Consider the following 13,620-nt stretch of genomic DNA (forward strand, 5'->3'; position numbering starts at 1 on the left):
TGGACCAACAAGGCCTATATTTTACTTATCCGTATATTCAGGCACCTGACCTAGTACCAATTATGAATGAGTGAGTGGACAGATAAATGGATGGCATGGAAGTTCTTGAGGTGCTGCCCTTCTGAGGTGTTCCATCTCTCCTACAGAGCCCCTGCTTCTTAAAATGTGGCCTACAACTTTTAGATTAGGTCTGGTTTTCTCTGAGGCAGGAGAATCACTTGAACCCAGGAGGCAGAGGTTGTAGTGAGCTGAGATCGTGCCATTGCACTCCAGCCTGGGTTACAGAGTGAGATTCTGTCTTTAAAAAAAAAAAAAAAAAAAAGACAAAAATATCTGCCGCCATAGTAGAAGAGAGATAGTAAACATGAGAAATAAAAGAGATAGTGTAGATTATGAATAAGAAGAAGAAAAATAAAATAGGGATGAGGAAGGGGTGGCTTGTATAATTTTAAACTGGGTACCCAGGGAAAGTGACATCTGAGTAAAGCGCCAAAGAACACGAGGAGTGAATCATGCAGATCTATGGGGAAGGCACGATCCAGGCAGAGGGTGTGATGAGGGCAAAGGCCAGGGTGGCTAGAGCAGAGTCCGCTGGGACAGGGTACTATCAGATAAGGTCAGAAAGGTCACAGGCCAAATCATGCAGGACCTTGTGGACATTGTGAGGGATGAGAAGGGAAACTGCTGGGAGACTGTGAGCAGAGGAATAACGTGATCTGGCTTAGGTTTCAACAGAGTCACTCGGGCTCATTTGTGGGCGTTAGACTGACAAGAGGTAAGAATGGAAGCTGATAGACCAGGGAGGAATATGTTGCAATAATCCAGACAAACGATGATGGGATCCAGTGTGGTCCAAGGGTGGTGGTGGGAAGTGGCCGGATTCTGTGTGCTGTAATGGTGGTGGTGGAGCCAATAGGATTTGCTGGTGGATTTGATGAAGGAGTGTGACGGAAAAAATGACTAAAGTTTTTGACTTGAACAACTACAAGAATGGAGATACAGTCTGAGAAAGGGAAGACTGTGGAAAGAGCAGGTTTCAAGGAACAAGCAGGAATGTAGTTGTAGATGCATTCAGTTAGATCTCGAAGTGGACGTGTTGAGTGGACAGTTGGATGTAAGTTGGATGTACAGTTCTGGAGTTCAGGGGGAATGAACAATCTGGAGATGGGATTTAGGCATCATCAGCAAATCAACAGTATATTAAGCAAAGAGCCTGGATGAAATCACCAGGAGAATGGGTATAAATAGAAAAGAGTGTAGGCTCCTCCTAAGCCCTGGGGAGATTGGGAGGGATCAGCTAAGAAAATTGAGAAGGAGCAGCCAGAGACGTAGACAGAAAATCTGGAGAGGACAGTGTGCTGGAGGCCAAGTGAGGAGAGTTTTTCTCAATTAAAGTAAAAATTTACTTATTAAAAAGGCTTTTCAAGGAGGAAGAAGCCATCTCTGTCAAAAGCTGCTGATCGATCAGGTAGAAAATGAGGATCAAGAATTAACTGTTAGATTTAGAGTTTAGTGGTCACTGGTGACCTAAGGGTCAGTTTCAGTGGAAGTTATGGGTGCAGAGCTAGATTAGAGTGGGTTCAAGAGAAAAATCACAGGAGGGATTGGAGACAGTGAGGGTGGATAACTCTGTCAAGGGGCTTCTCTGTAAAAGGAAGGAGAGAAGTGAAGGAGTTGCTAGAGTGAGATTCTCAAAGGTATCTGTGACACATAAAAGATTAAGAAGCAATGCATTGGGAGGATGCTGAAGGTCCATCAATAGAAGGAAATTCACAGTGGATCCCAGACAGTGCCAAAACCAGACTCAAGACTTCTGACTTCTCGCCCTGCCCTGCTCCAGGAGAGTCCTCCAGAAGTTTTTATAGAAGGCATTTTCCAGCCAAGCTATAAAAGTGGGAAGCTACACACTTTGGAGAACTTGCTAGAATCCATTGATCCAACCTTGGAGAGCTGGGGAAAGTACTTGATTGCTGCCTGCCAACATTTACAGAAGAAGAACTACTACCACATTCTGTACGAGCTGCAGCAGTTTATGAAGGTAATGGCAGCCCCTTCCTGCCTCCTACCTCTGTCGCTGATACCCTACCCTGCAGGGGAAGCAGTGCACGATGAGGGAATGAGACTGTCATTGGTCCCTGGCCTTGCTATTTGGCTGACCCTAGAGCAAACCCATGTTGCTCTCCAGCATTGTTAAATAATATTAGGATTTCCATCCTAAGTTTGGAGGTAGACTTTAATCCTGTCAATAATGGCATTCTTCAGAAAGCAAGAAATTGACAGGTTTAAAAAAAAGAAATGAATATTAGTTTCAAGATAAGCATGAGACATGAATGTAGAATTCATAAGGAATGCTGGAAAAGTTAGTGTTTTTAGAGAAAATATGTGAAGGGAGAAGGAACATGTTTCTCCCAATCTTCCTGAGGATTGTCAGCACTAAATGACAGAGAAATTGAATTATTTAATGCCAAAGTACAAGTAAAGCCGATTTGAGTGGAGAATCAGAAATATCTTCTTTTAGCATCTCTTTGGTGGTGGAATAATGTCCTACCAAAGAGCTCCACCAGTCAGTGCACTTCGGGATCTCTTGGACCTTTGGGTGACGGGTTCAAAATAGCCGCTCAGCTGCTGGTGGGAGTGGGTGCTGGAAACGAGGTCTCTTAGTGGAAATCAGATGAGAATTCTCATCACACCCCACCCCCAAACCCCTGATCTACTTTGACCTGAACATTTATTTTCCTCTTCTAGGACCAAGTTCGGGCCGCCATGACCTGTATTCGGTTCTTCAGTCACAAAGCAAAGTCATATACAGAACTGGGAGAGAAGCTGTCATGGCTACTTAAGGCCAAGGACCACCTGAAGATCTACCTCCAAGAAACATCCCGCAGCTCTGGAAGGAAGAAAACCACGTTCTTCAGAAAGAAGATGACTGCAGCTGATGTGTCAAGGTAGCTGGAGGTTCAGGGGACCATTGGTGTGGGGCAGGAAGGGTGGGAGCAGGTTTCTGTTGGTGATGAAGCTACTCTTGTCCATTCCCCAAATCCTGAAAAAAAAATCTAAAAGGAATCATCCCTGGATGACAGTGTCTAGTACAAGCCTGGAAAGCCTACAGAGGAGCTGGTAGGCGGAGTGGGAGTGGAGGGAGGATTAGCATCACAGGCTACAGTCAGACTACACTCCAAACTCATTACAGTAGGCAGAAAGGGTCCTGTACATTCTGGCCCCTGCTGATGTCACCATCTTTATCTCCTGCTACTCTCTTGTTGCTAAGCATCAATCCCTGGCCTCCTCAGGGCTTCTCAACACACCAAGTCCTTAATTCCTCTCAGCTTTAATACTTGCCAGTCCCTCTATGTAGAAAATAATATCTGAGGTAAACGCTCTACCACTACCATTTATCGCTTCCAGAGGCTTAATTGCTAACTATTTTATGTGTTTGTTTACTATTCATTTCTCTTCTAGCCGGTAAACTCTGAGGGCAGGGCTCATCTCTCTTGACCAGTGTTACTGTACCTGGCACATAGGTGCTCAATAAATACTTGTTGATTCAATGACTGGGCCCTATCTGGTTCCACAGTGCACCGTAATATTGCGAGTCTGTGCAGGACACGAGATCACCATTTTTTTGGTCTTGTCATAACTGCTTACAAGGTATTTGGGGTCTCTTTTCCCTCTGCATCATTTCCCTTTTCCATCACCATGTTATTCGACTTCTCAGTCTCCTGGCCTCAGTCACCTCACTCCTGGGCCCTCATGAGGCTGGACTGTGCGTATTCTGTCATCACAGGCATATGAACACACTTCAGCTGCAGATGGAAGTTACCAGGTTTTTGCATCGGTGCGAAAGTGCTGGGACCTCTCAGATCACCACTTTGCCTCTGCCAACCCTGTTTGGAAATAACCACATGAAAATGGATGTTGCCTGCAAGGTACATGCAGCGTTTCAGACCTCTGGCAGACAGTTGTCATCTTTTAGAACACTTATCATAATTGCAGTTGTCTAGCGTTATTTCAGTTGTTTGTTTGATGGCTGCCTCCCTACTAGAATATGAGCCACCGAAGACTGGTGATCAAGTCCATTTTGATCATTCTTATATCCCTAGTGCCTGGCACTTAGCAGGGTCTCAATGAATATTTGTTGAATAATTGAATAAATAGGGGCCTTCATTCTTGGTCAAGAGGATACTCTAGTAATTGTTATGTTTTTAAGCATGATTCCCTTTCCTTTTCAGGTCATGCTGGGAGGGAAAAATGTAGAAGATGGTTTTGGAATTGCATTCCGTGTTCTGCAGGTATGACTTGGATTACTCAAATCATACTGAGGACAATCAGCACCTGACCACAGTTCCGGGAGAGATTATTCTTTAGGAAATTCTTATCCCAAGAAAAGTAGATTTACACGCACATTAGGGATGAAATCAAGGAGGTGACTATTATAGAACTGGGTCAAATTCAAGACTCTAGGCCACTTTGCCAGAAGCCAAGTAACCCATGACAAATTCATCAAAAGCTACCAAATAAATACCAGGAGCCAAGTCTCAGACAGTTCCCCATAGCTGTTTCCCTGAGAAACACTGCTCGTTCTCATAGGGAGCATGGCTGGAGGGCTAGCCAGGGACTTTCCACTGGCTGCAAGGGCTGTTCCCCTTCCTCAGTCTGTATAGGAGCTGGCTGGAGGAATACGTTTTCTATTGCTTGTGATAAAAGGACATAGGTCCGGCTGTGGCACTGGAGCAGGGGCTGAAGCAGGGCACTGAGACCATGAGGGGCAGAGTCTCTACAGACCTGCCCACGACCACACAGCTCCATGCGGATACCCCAGGAGCTGACAGCAGGCAGCTTAGGGCAGGCAGGGTATTCATGCATTGTGCATGTGTCAGTGATCAATGGCTTCATACATAATTAGTCAGGTGTTTTCTTACCATCTATTTTCAATGTTGGACAGAGCTCACTACACACAGATACCCTGGTAGGCAGGCAGAGCTCACCACACACAGATACCCTGGTAGGCAGGCAAAGGGGCAGCTCCACCCAGGCCCTGTGGCATAAGGGTTCTCCTAGACCAGATTTAGGGTGTTTATCTGGCAGTTTTCAGCGAATGAGTCGTTCAGTGACTGGGTCTGTTTCTAAACACTAAGTCGCCTGCCTCTTAACAGAGCACCAGGTGTCCAGGGTAGCAAATACCAGCCCCCAATGCCCATTTCTCAAGAAAAAGCAGACTTATTAGAGAGAAAATGAACTAGTCTTAGGATTTTGATAAGAATATTTTCAGTGAGTGCCACCGCAGCAAGCTAAATGTACCATTTTAGATACTTGGCTGCAGTTTTTTTGGGGTTGCTTCCTAAAGTTCTACCTAACTCCAAAGAGGAATTGATGCTTGCTTTTCGTTTGGTCTATTTATGTTTTCTACTGCGACCACAATCAATATGGCTTATCTACACCAAGCATAGTGAGAGCTTTTAAATGCTGCCGCCCTCCCCACTGTTAACGTTTCCTGCTCCTAAGCCCATCATCTCGTGTTCTGTTCTAGGACTTCCAGCTGGATGCTGCCATGACTTACTGCAGAGCTGCCCGCCAGTTAGTGGAGAAGGAGAAATACAGTGAGATCCGGCAACTGCTCAAGTGTGTCAGTGAGTCAGGCGTGGCAGCCAAAAGTGACGGGGACACCATCCTTCTCAACTGCCTGGAAGCGTTCAAGAGAATTCCACCCCAGGCACGCTCCCTCGAGTACCTCTTGGCTCCTCCATCAATTTCAGTGTCTTCACATCCCCGTCTTTATTGTTCTGTTTCCCATACTGTGCCTGAAACTCTACAAGATCCTTTTATCATTCTGAACCCCTCTGCAATAATGGCCTCACCCTAATTGACTCTTCCCTGAAAATTTATGGAGATGATGTCTATACCCAGGGTGGCCCTCAACATCCCACTGTGTAAATTTGTTTGCACCTGGAAGTGTCTATGGAGTTGAGCTTCTTCCTACAATTGTAGAGGAGGTCAGGGTCGGCCAGCAGATGACCTTTGAAGCCTGTTACCTGCAGAATTGTCCTCCCATGGTGGCTTTTTGGAGTGAACAGAACCACATCCATTTGTGAAGGCCGTGGACAGGCCTCTTGGGAACTGTTCCTTCTCCCCAAATTCTGAAGCTTAGTGTTATGGTTAAATTTTCTTTCTTGTTCTTAAAGCAGGAGTTGAGTTTACAAAGAAGAGTCAGCCAGGTGTGGCAGCACATGTCTGTAATCCCAGCTGTTCTAGAGGCTGAGGCGGGAGGATCACTTGAGCCCAGGAGTTCTGTACTATAGTTTATTATGCCGATACATACTTAGTGTTAGAACTTAGTGCCTGCACTAAGTTCTTGATCAATTTGGTGACCTCCCAGGAGCAGGGAACCACCAGGTTGCCTAAGGAGGGGTGAACTGGACCAAACTAGAAATGAAGCAGATTAAAATTCCTGTGCTATCAATAGTGGGATCATGCCTGTGAAAAGCCACTGCACTCCAGCCTGGGCAATATAGTGAGACCCCATATCTTTGAGAAAAAAAGTCAGGCAGGCATTTTCATTCTGAAGTCAGAATGGCTGGGCTGAGGCTGGGTTGGGCCCTGGCTCCCAGACTGTGGGACTCTTCTCCCTCTCACATTGCTGTTTCTGTTCTGTACAGGAGCTGGAGGGCCTGATCCAGGCAATACACAATGATGACAACAAGGTGAGCTGAATTGTCTCCAAACCCTGGTGATGCTAATGAATAGTGTCTTAGGCTTGCCTTGTCACCTTTATCCCTTGCTCCCTACAATAGCTCCATACAACCCATATCTCAGTTTCTTTATTATCAGAGGTGGAACCGAGGCTTGGATAGGGGTGTAGAAAGGAGGGAATAGATGGGGAGTAGGTGAACATGGACTTCATGAGTCTTTGCCTTCCCAAGTCTTTATCCCCAAGACGAATGTGTCCTAGGCTGCTCTTGAATCTCCATTTTAAACTGATGTCTTCTCTCAGAGATCCCTAGGAAATCCTTCACCTCACCTCCATCTTTGGGTGGACTGATGGAATGAGGTTCCCAGAGTAGGCAGGTATCTCTTTATCCTAGAGGGAAAAAGGTACAGTAAGAAAAAAGCCCCACCCCACGCTTTGACCAACAATGTCCACCAGTGTCTCAGTTTCCAGAATGAACCTCTCCTCAGGGGCCAAAGAACTCGTCCCTGTTTGGGAAATTGGTGAACCTTTGCTTCCCGTTGCCTTTGGGAGGAGTGCCAGTAAGAATAAAAATCTTCCCAGATCCCCCTATTTGTGGCTGACCACTGGATTGCTCCTTCTGCCATCTGCAGGAAGGGCTCCAAGCCAGGAGGGGCATGAGAAAGCCAAGCCAGTCTGAGCTGCCCTGGCCAGCGGCAGGAAAAATATCTGGCAGCTGAGTCCCCTGTGATGAAAATGGACGTCAGGCAAAGAGCTTCTTACATACTTCCCATGGCCGTATTGCTAATCCCAGGACTGAATTTACTGGGCATTTTTCAGTCTCCAGGATTAAGGAGAACAATTTCTAAACATTTCTTCATTTATTTCTGTAACATCATGATGCGCTCCTTAGAAAGGATGAAATTCTGATGTCCTGAAATGTAGAGAATTACTTTTCTAGAGTCAGATTGAGGCCCCAACAGCCAGGACAGATGCTCAGATCCTCTGATTCCCAGACTGCAGTTCTTTCTCAGGCCTTCACTGAGCCTCCCACTCAGCAGGAGAGAGACTCTATTCCTGGGAAAGACATGCACTAAAATAGAGATAGTCCTTATTACTTTTTCAGGTATTTTTCTCTCAGCAGCTGTCTAACGCAGTTAAATGATCTGAGGCCCTGGGGGGTTGCCAAAAAAACAGCTTCATTCAACTCCATTCCAGACTCTCTGGCAAAATGTCCCCCTTCTCTTGGTAGGAATTTTGCCTGCCAACTTGTGATATGTATTTAGCTTAGCGTACGAAGATGCTAAGGGGAGCTCAAGGCCTGGGAGGGCTAACATCCTAGGGCAGCAAGTGGATACCCAAGCAGCACAGGACTGGATCACTTTAGTGACCTCAGAACATGCCAGACATCATCTAACTGTAGGAGATTATCTGTAATTCAGCTTAGAGAGGAAAGAAAGACTTTAGTGACCAAAACAAATAACAGATGGAGCATTGATACAGGAAGCAAGGCGAGTCCCCTTCACTAACCAACGGGGATTATTGCGACAGAAAGGCAACTGCTGGCAGAAGCTCTGTGGCAGCATATGAAGGCGTCTCTGCTCACCAGCCTAGAACACTGTTTAACCAGAGGGTGCTGGGGAGACCAGGGTCAGGAAGGAAGGGACTCTCGTCTCCACCAAGCTGGGGATTCATGAGATAGCAATTCTGGGAGATACATACACACATACGCACGTCCTGAAACAGCTGCCTTTGGTCCAAACAGGCAGAGTCAAATCAGATCTAAGTGGGGTTAGAATTTAATTCGACTTTTTCCAATTGCGTGTGTGTCTTTCTCCTCAAATTTCCTGTAATTATAAAAAAAAAAAAAAACTTTAGATTCAAGAGGCTGAAAACAGAAAAATAGAGGAGGATCTATGTGTTCATTCTAGGAGGATTCTGATGGTTTATTCATCCCTGTAATACATATTCATTGAACACCTACTACCTGCCAGGCCCCGTGCTATGCCCCAGGAATACTACAGGAGTAGAAAAAACAGACACTACTCTTGCCCCTTAAAGTCTGGTCAAGGAGACAGGCATCAATCAAATAATCACCCAAGTAACTACAAAATCACAACTCTGGGCGAGAGCAATGCTGATCCTGTAGCTCAGAAGATGCTGGAGAGCCTGGGAGAGTGAAGAGGAGAGTGTCAGAGGGAGTGAACAGAGACCAGACTGCCTGCTGGCCTGCCTTCCTTTTTAAATTCTTAGCTTATTTGTCATAACTTTTTATACTATAAAATAGCACAGTGTTATAGCATATGTCCAGAATATTGAAAGAGTTGTCATAATACCATAAAATGCACAAATCCCATTATGAATGTAGCAGGTGAGACGTGATGTCTGCCTGAGCTTTCTGCTGCAGCTCTGTATACTTGATTTGTCAGTGATGGATGCCTTTCTGCTGTCTCTTTTATAACTGGCTGCCAGGTTCGGGCCTACCTGATATGTTGCAAGCTGCGTTCTGCCTACTTGATTGCTGTGAAGCAAGAACACTCACGGGCCACAGCCCTCGTCCAGCAGGTGCAGCAGGCCGCCAAGAGCAGCGGGGACGCAGTAGTGCAAGACATCTGTGCCCAGTGGCTTCTGACAAGCCACCCCCGGGGTTCCCATGGCTCAGGCTCCAGGAAGTGACCTTGGGCAGCGGGGCCAGGAACACGTAACCTGAGAGCTGGGCAATAGCAGTGATGGCGATGCCCTCCACCTCTTTCCTCCTGTGGAGTGGAACTTCTCTGGCTCTGCCCTAGGTTGGAAAGAGCTGGATTGAACCCTACTTGCCTTCTCGGGCAAGTATAGGACTTTTCACGCAAGTGCCATGTTTCTCTAAAATTGTGGAATCTATGTGTGTTTGTCTGGAGATGGCCAGTTCTTTCTACCTCAGAGTGAGTGAGTGTGTGTTCACATACGCGTGCATGTTCCTGTGCACTAATGTTTACGCCCAAGCATTTCTGAACAATGAAACTCTTCTCCATTGAAAAGAGGCACTTTACTTTAGACTTGCCACTCTGAAAACCTTCCCTGCGTTTTGGTTCTTGACCCGGGTTGTCCTGTTTGTACAGTCCCCTCCCTGTGGACGTGCTTTAGTAGCTCCTCTTACCTAGAGGACTTTTACAGAGAATTAGAGCAACACCAAAAGGATTGCCTCTTTTCCTTCCTTCCCATTCCAAAATTCAGAGATGGCTTTGGGGCAAGTGCTACCTGTGGAATAAACCTGTTTTCCAGGTGTCTCTTCTCCCAAGCACAAGAAGTCCTGGAGTCTTTGGAAGGTAGTCTGAATAGAAGGGTTTTCAGGTGCAGGCATCTGAAAGCTGTGGGTACATGTATAAATGATCAGATCTGTGAGGCTAACACGGGCAAGAAGGTCTCCATCACATTCATCCAGAGGGGAAAGAAGGGCCACCATCCAAACAGGGATACAGGGGAGGCAGATGGGGGGAGCGGTGGGGAGCGGATGCTCACAGGCACAGAGCTGCCTCTTGTCAATGTCCCTCCTGCAAAGTTGGTGGGTGAGAGAACATGACTTTCTTTTTGAGGGTCTGGGGAGAGAAATGGTGGCCAGGATTGTAGGACTGAATGATTCGATTTTACCTATTTGAGCTGCAGTCCTGTTCGTGCTGCTTGAATTGGTTAGGAAGCTGCTTCCTTTTCCCTCCTGCTTCCATTCAGTCTCTTCAGGACCACGAGATGGATATGCAGACACGTGGGGTCATTGGGAAGGGAATGCGCTTCTTTTCTCTGTCTTAGAAGAGGGAGTCAAGGGTTGGCTTGGAATTGGGCCTCTGGACAGAGTCAGAATGAGAGCATAATGAATAGGTCACATCCGGTTGGTGGAAAACTAGGTGAAGTGCTTCTTTAATATGCACTGGCTTGTCTTCCCACCCAAGATGTGACAGTGTTTGAGAAAAGGTGTGTCATACTCAGTGACTTCAATTTGCAAATGAGGGGCCTAAAGAAAGCTCTGCAGCTCTGAACCTCTCACTATCCAGAGCTCAGCCTATTGGTCCCACCCATGATGCTAAGACAAACAGAAACTGGAAGCTGAAGTCAGTGTCTCTGGTGCTTAGAAACCCTGTGGATTTCCCTCTGAACCGAGATTTTTAGTAGTAAAATAAACAACTCATGGACATCTGTCAGATGAGAAGTTTTGGTCCTGTTAGAGAGGAAAAAGACCGTAAGGAAACTACTAGATCCATTTGGGCTAAAGTTTGGCTTTTCCTTCCTTGAGTCATAGAACGTATCTGTCTCCCAGGAAATGTCCTTCTCTGGCATCTGCTTGCCCTTCTGAGTCTGCCTTTTTTGCACTGAACATAAGCACTTTATACTAATGGGTCACAAATCTTGCAGCCCTTAATTCGGGATAAGACCAGATTTTCCTGACATTTTCCTCTAACTCATTGAACTATCAAATTATGGGTAACCACTGACTAGACTGATATGAGATGAGGCTAAAAGCCTTTGAACACCACGCTGTAGTCTCCAACAGAAAAACCACCAAAACAGATATCCATGTTGAGGGGTTGAATGTTTTACTACAAACAAGCCACAATAAAGTGTCTGTCAACGTGTTTCTTGGCTTCGTAACTTCTTTGTGCTGTCTTGCGCCTACCCTTCCTGTCCTTTTTCCTTGTGGAGAGAAAAGGTGGGTGGGGAAGATCAGATGGCCTTCAATTCAGACTTACTCTAAATAATCCCCATAATGACTAATGACTCTGCTTTGGATTTATCTCATTTCCTGTGTGTTAAAAACTATTAGTGCACCCTCTACCATCAGAAAACTTTTTTTTTTTTTTGCTTTAGTTGGGGGATGGGTAGAGATAGGTAATACATTTATAAGGTACAAAAGGTAAGTGAAAAGTCCCTTCCACCCTGTCCACCCAGCCCAGTCCCCTCCCAGAGGCCACCATTGTTATCAGTGTCTAGCATATAGTTCCAGAGCTACTTATGCATAAACAAATATTAATGACTGTTCCACTGTGAAGATATACCACAATTATTTAACCAGTTTCTAATGATGTACATTTTATGTTGTTGCCATCTTTCACCACTACAGATTGTGCTGCATTGAATTATCTTGTCCAGAATTGGTGGGTCAGAGAATAGGTGCATTTAACAAATATTGCCAGTTACCTTCCAAAGAGGTTGTAGCAATTAACTCTCCCACCAGCACTGTAGAGAGTACCTGCTTTCCCATACCCTTGCCCCAACGTTACCAAATTTTCTGGATCTTTGCTAGTCCAATGGGTGAAAGGTTTCTTCTTTAGTGAATTTTGTTGTTGTTGTTGTTGTTGTTGTTGTTGAGACAGGCTCTAGCTCTGTCACCCAGGCTGGAGTGCAGTGGCCTGGCTAATTTTTTTATTTTTTGTAGAGACAGTATCTCACTGTGTTGCCCAGGCTGGTCTTGAACTTCTGGGCTTAAGCAATCCTTCGGCCTCATCCTCCCAAAGTGCTAGAACTATAGGGCCACTTCCCCTGGCCCTGTGTCCCAGCCTCTAAAACTCTTTAAAAAGCTGTTTGTCATTTTAAAAGCTCTCTATATCTTTTCAATATCAACCAAATTGTCAATCTTTGAAACCAGGTGTAGGGTCTTTGGGGAAAGCAGAACTCAAACTTAGCTTAAACTGTTCTCTTGCCACCCACTTCAGGCATATGTTTGCAGTATGATACTTGAGCCATGGACAGTGTCATCACTGTTCATTATCTCCTTTCCCCAGAAACGTGACCTCATCCAATTTCTCATGTAAAAAAAAAAAAAGACTATACTTTCAGGGATCATTTCTATAGTTCGCTAGTAGAGAAGTTTCTCTGAATGTGTAGAGTACTGACTAAAGAGCTTCTGCACAGCAAAAGACACTATCAGAGTGAACAGGCAACCTACAGAATGGGAGAAAATTTTTTAAATCTCTTCATCTGACAAAGGTCTAATATCCAGAATCTACAAGGAACTTAAATAAATTTCCAAGAAAAAAACAACCCCATCAAAAAGTGGGCAAAGGATATGAACAGACACTTCTCAAAAGAAGATATTTATGCAGCCAACAAACATATGAAAAAAGTTCATCATCACTGGTCATTAGAGAAATGCAAATCAAAACCACAATGAGATGCCATCTCATGCCAGTTAGAATGGCAATTATTAAAAAGTCAGGAAACAACAGATGCTGGCGAGGCTGTGGAGAAATAGGAATGGTTTTACACTGTTGGTGGGAGTGTAAATTAGTTCAACCATTGTGGAAGACAGTGTGGCTATTCCTTAAGGACCTAGAACCAGAAATGCCATTTGACCAAGCAATCTCATTACTGGGTATATACCCAAAGGATTATGAATCATTCTACTGTAAAGAGACATGCACACATGTATTTACTGCAGCACTATTCATAATAGCAAAGACTTGAAACCAACCCAAATGCCCATCAGTGACAGACTGGATAAAGAAAATGTGGCACATACACACCATGGAATACTATGCACCCATAAAAAAGAATCATGTCCTTTGCAGATACATGGATGAAGCTGGAAGCCAACATTCTCAGCAAACTAACACAGGAACAGAAAACCAAACATCGCATGTTCTCACTCATAAGTGGAAGTTGAACAATGAGAACACATGGAGACAGAGAGGGAAACATCACACACCGGGGCCTGTCGTAGGGAGGTGGGAAAGGAAAGGGAGAGCATTAAGACAAATACCTAATGTGTACAGGGCTTAAAACCTAGTTGATGGGTTGATAGGTGCAGCAAACCACTATGGCACATGTATACCTATGTAACAAACCTACACGTTCTGCACATGTATCTCAGAACTTAAAATACCATACCATAATAAATTTAAAAATTAAAAAAACAGCTCTAAAAACAAGCAACAGTAATGATTTAAGTAGACCTGAAAACCACCTGGTAGTGGACATAGCACAAA

At 45.0% G+C, this 13,620-nt stretch overlaps 1 protein-coding gene and 1 pseudogene across 7 annotated transcripts in view; both read left to right on the forward strand.

Annotated features, from left to right (window-relative positions):
• ZFYVE26 (zinc finger FYVE-type containing 26) overlaps positions 1–11,273 on the forward strand; it is a 67,727-nt gene extending 56,454 nt beyond the window's left edge. For 4 of the 7 annotated variants that reach the window (XM_023182439.1, XM_023182466.1, XM_023182474.1 and 1 more), the window contains 7 exons: positions 1,841–2,038; positions 2,746–2,945; positions 3,785–3,926; positions 4,230–4,289; positions 5,528–5,710; positions 6,654–6,698; positions 9,137–9,547. In XM_023182439.1, the coding sequence (XP_023038207.1) occupies positions 1,841–2,038; positions 2,746–2,945; positions 3,785–3,926; positions 4,230–4,289; positions 5,528–5,710; positions 6,654–6,698; positions 9,137–9,340 (1,032 nt within the window). In that variant the 3' untranslated portion in view covers positions 9,341–9,547. Of the gene's footprint in view, positions 1–1,840; positions 2,039–2,745; positions 2,946–3,784; positions 3,927–4,229; positions 4,290–5,527; positions 5,711–6,653; positions 6,699–9,136 lie in introns of all 7 variants that reach the window. The other 3 variants (XM_023182447.1, XM_023182456.2, XM_023182430.1) reach the window with 2 other exon arrangements.
• A 1,183-nt stretch (positions 11,274–12,456) lies between these two features.
• Positions 12,457–12,564, forward strand: LOC111521694 (annotated as a pseudogene).
• Positions 12,565–13,620: the final 1,056 nt, after the last annotated feature.

This window comes from Piliocolobus tephrosceles, chromosome 6 (genome assembly GCF_002776525.5).
Source record: "Piliocolobus tephrosceles isolate RC106 chromosome 6, ASM277652v3, whole genome shotgun sequence".
NCBI lineage: Eukaryota > Metazoa > Chordata > Mammalia > Primates > Cercopithecidae > Piliocolobus > Piliocolobus tephrosceles.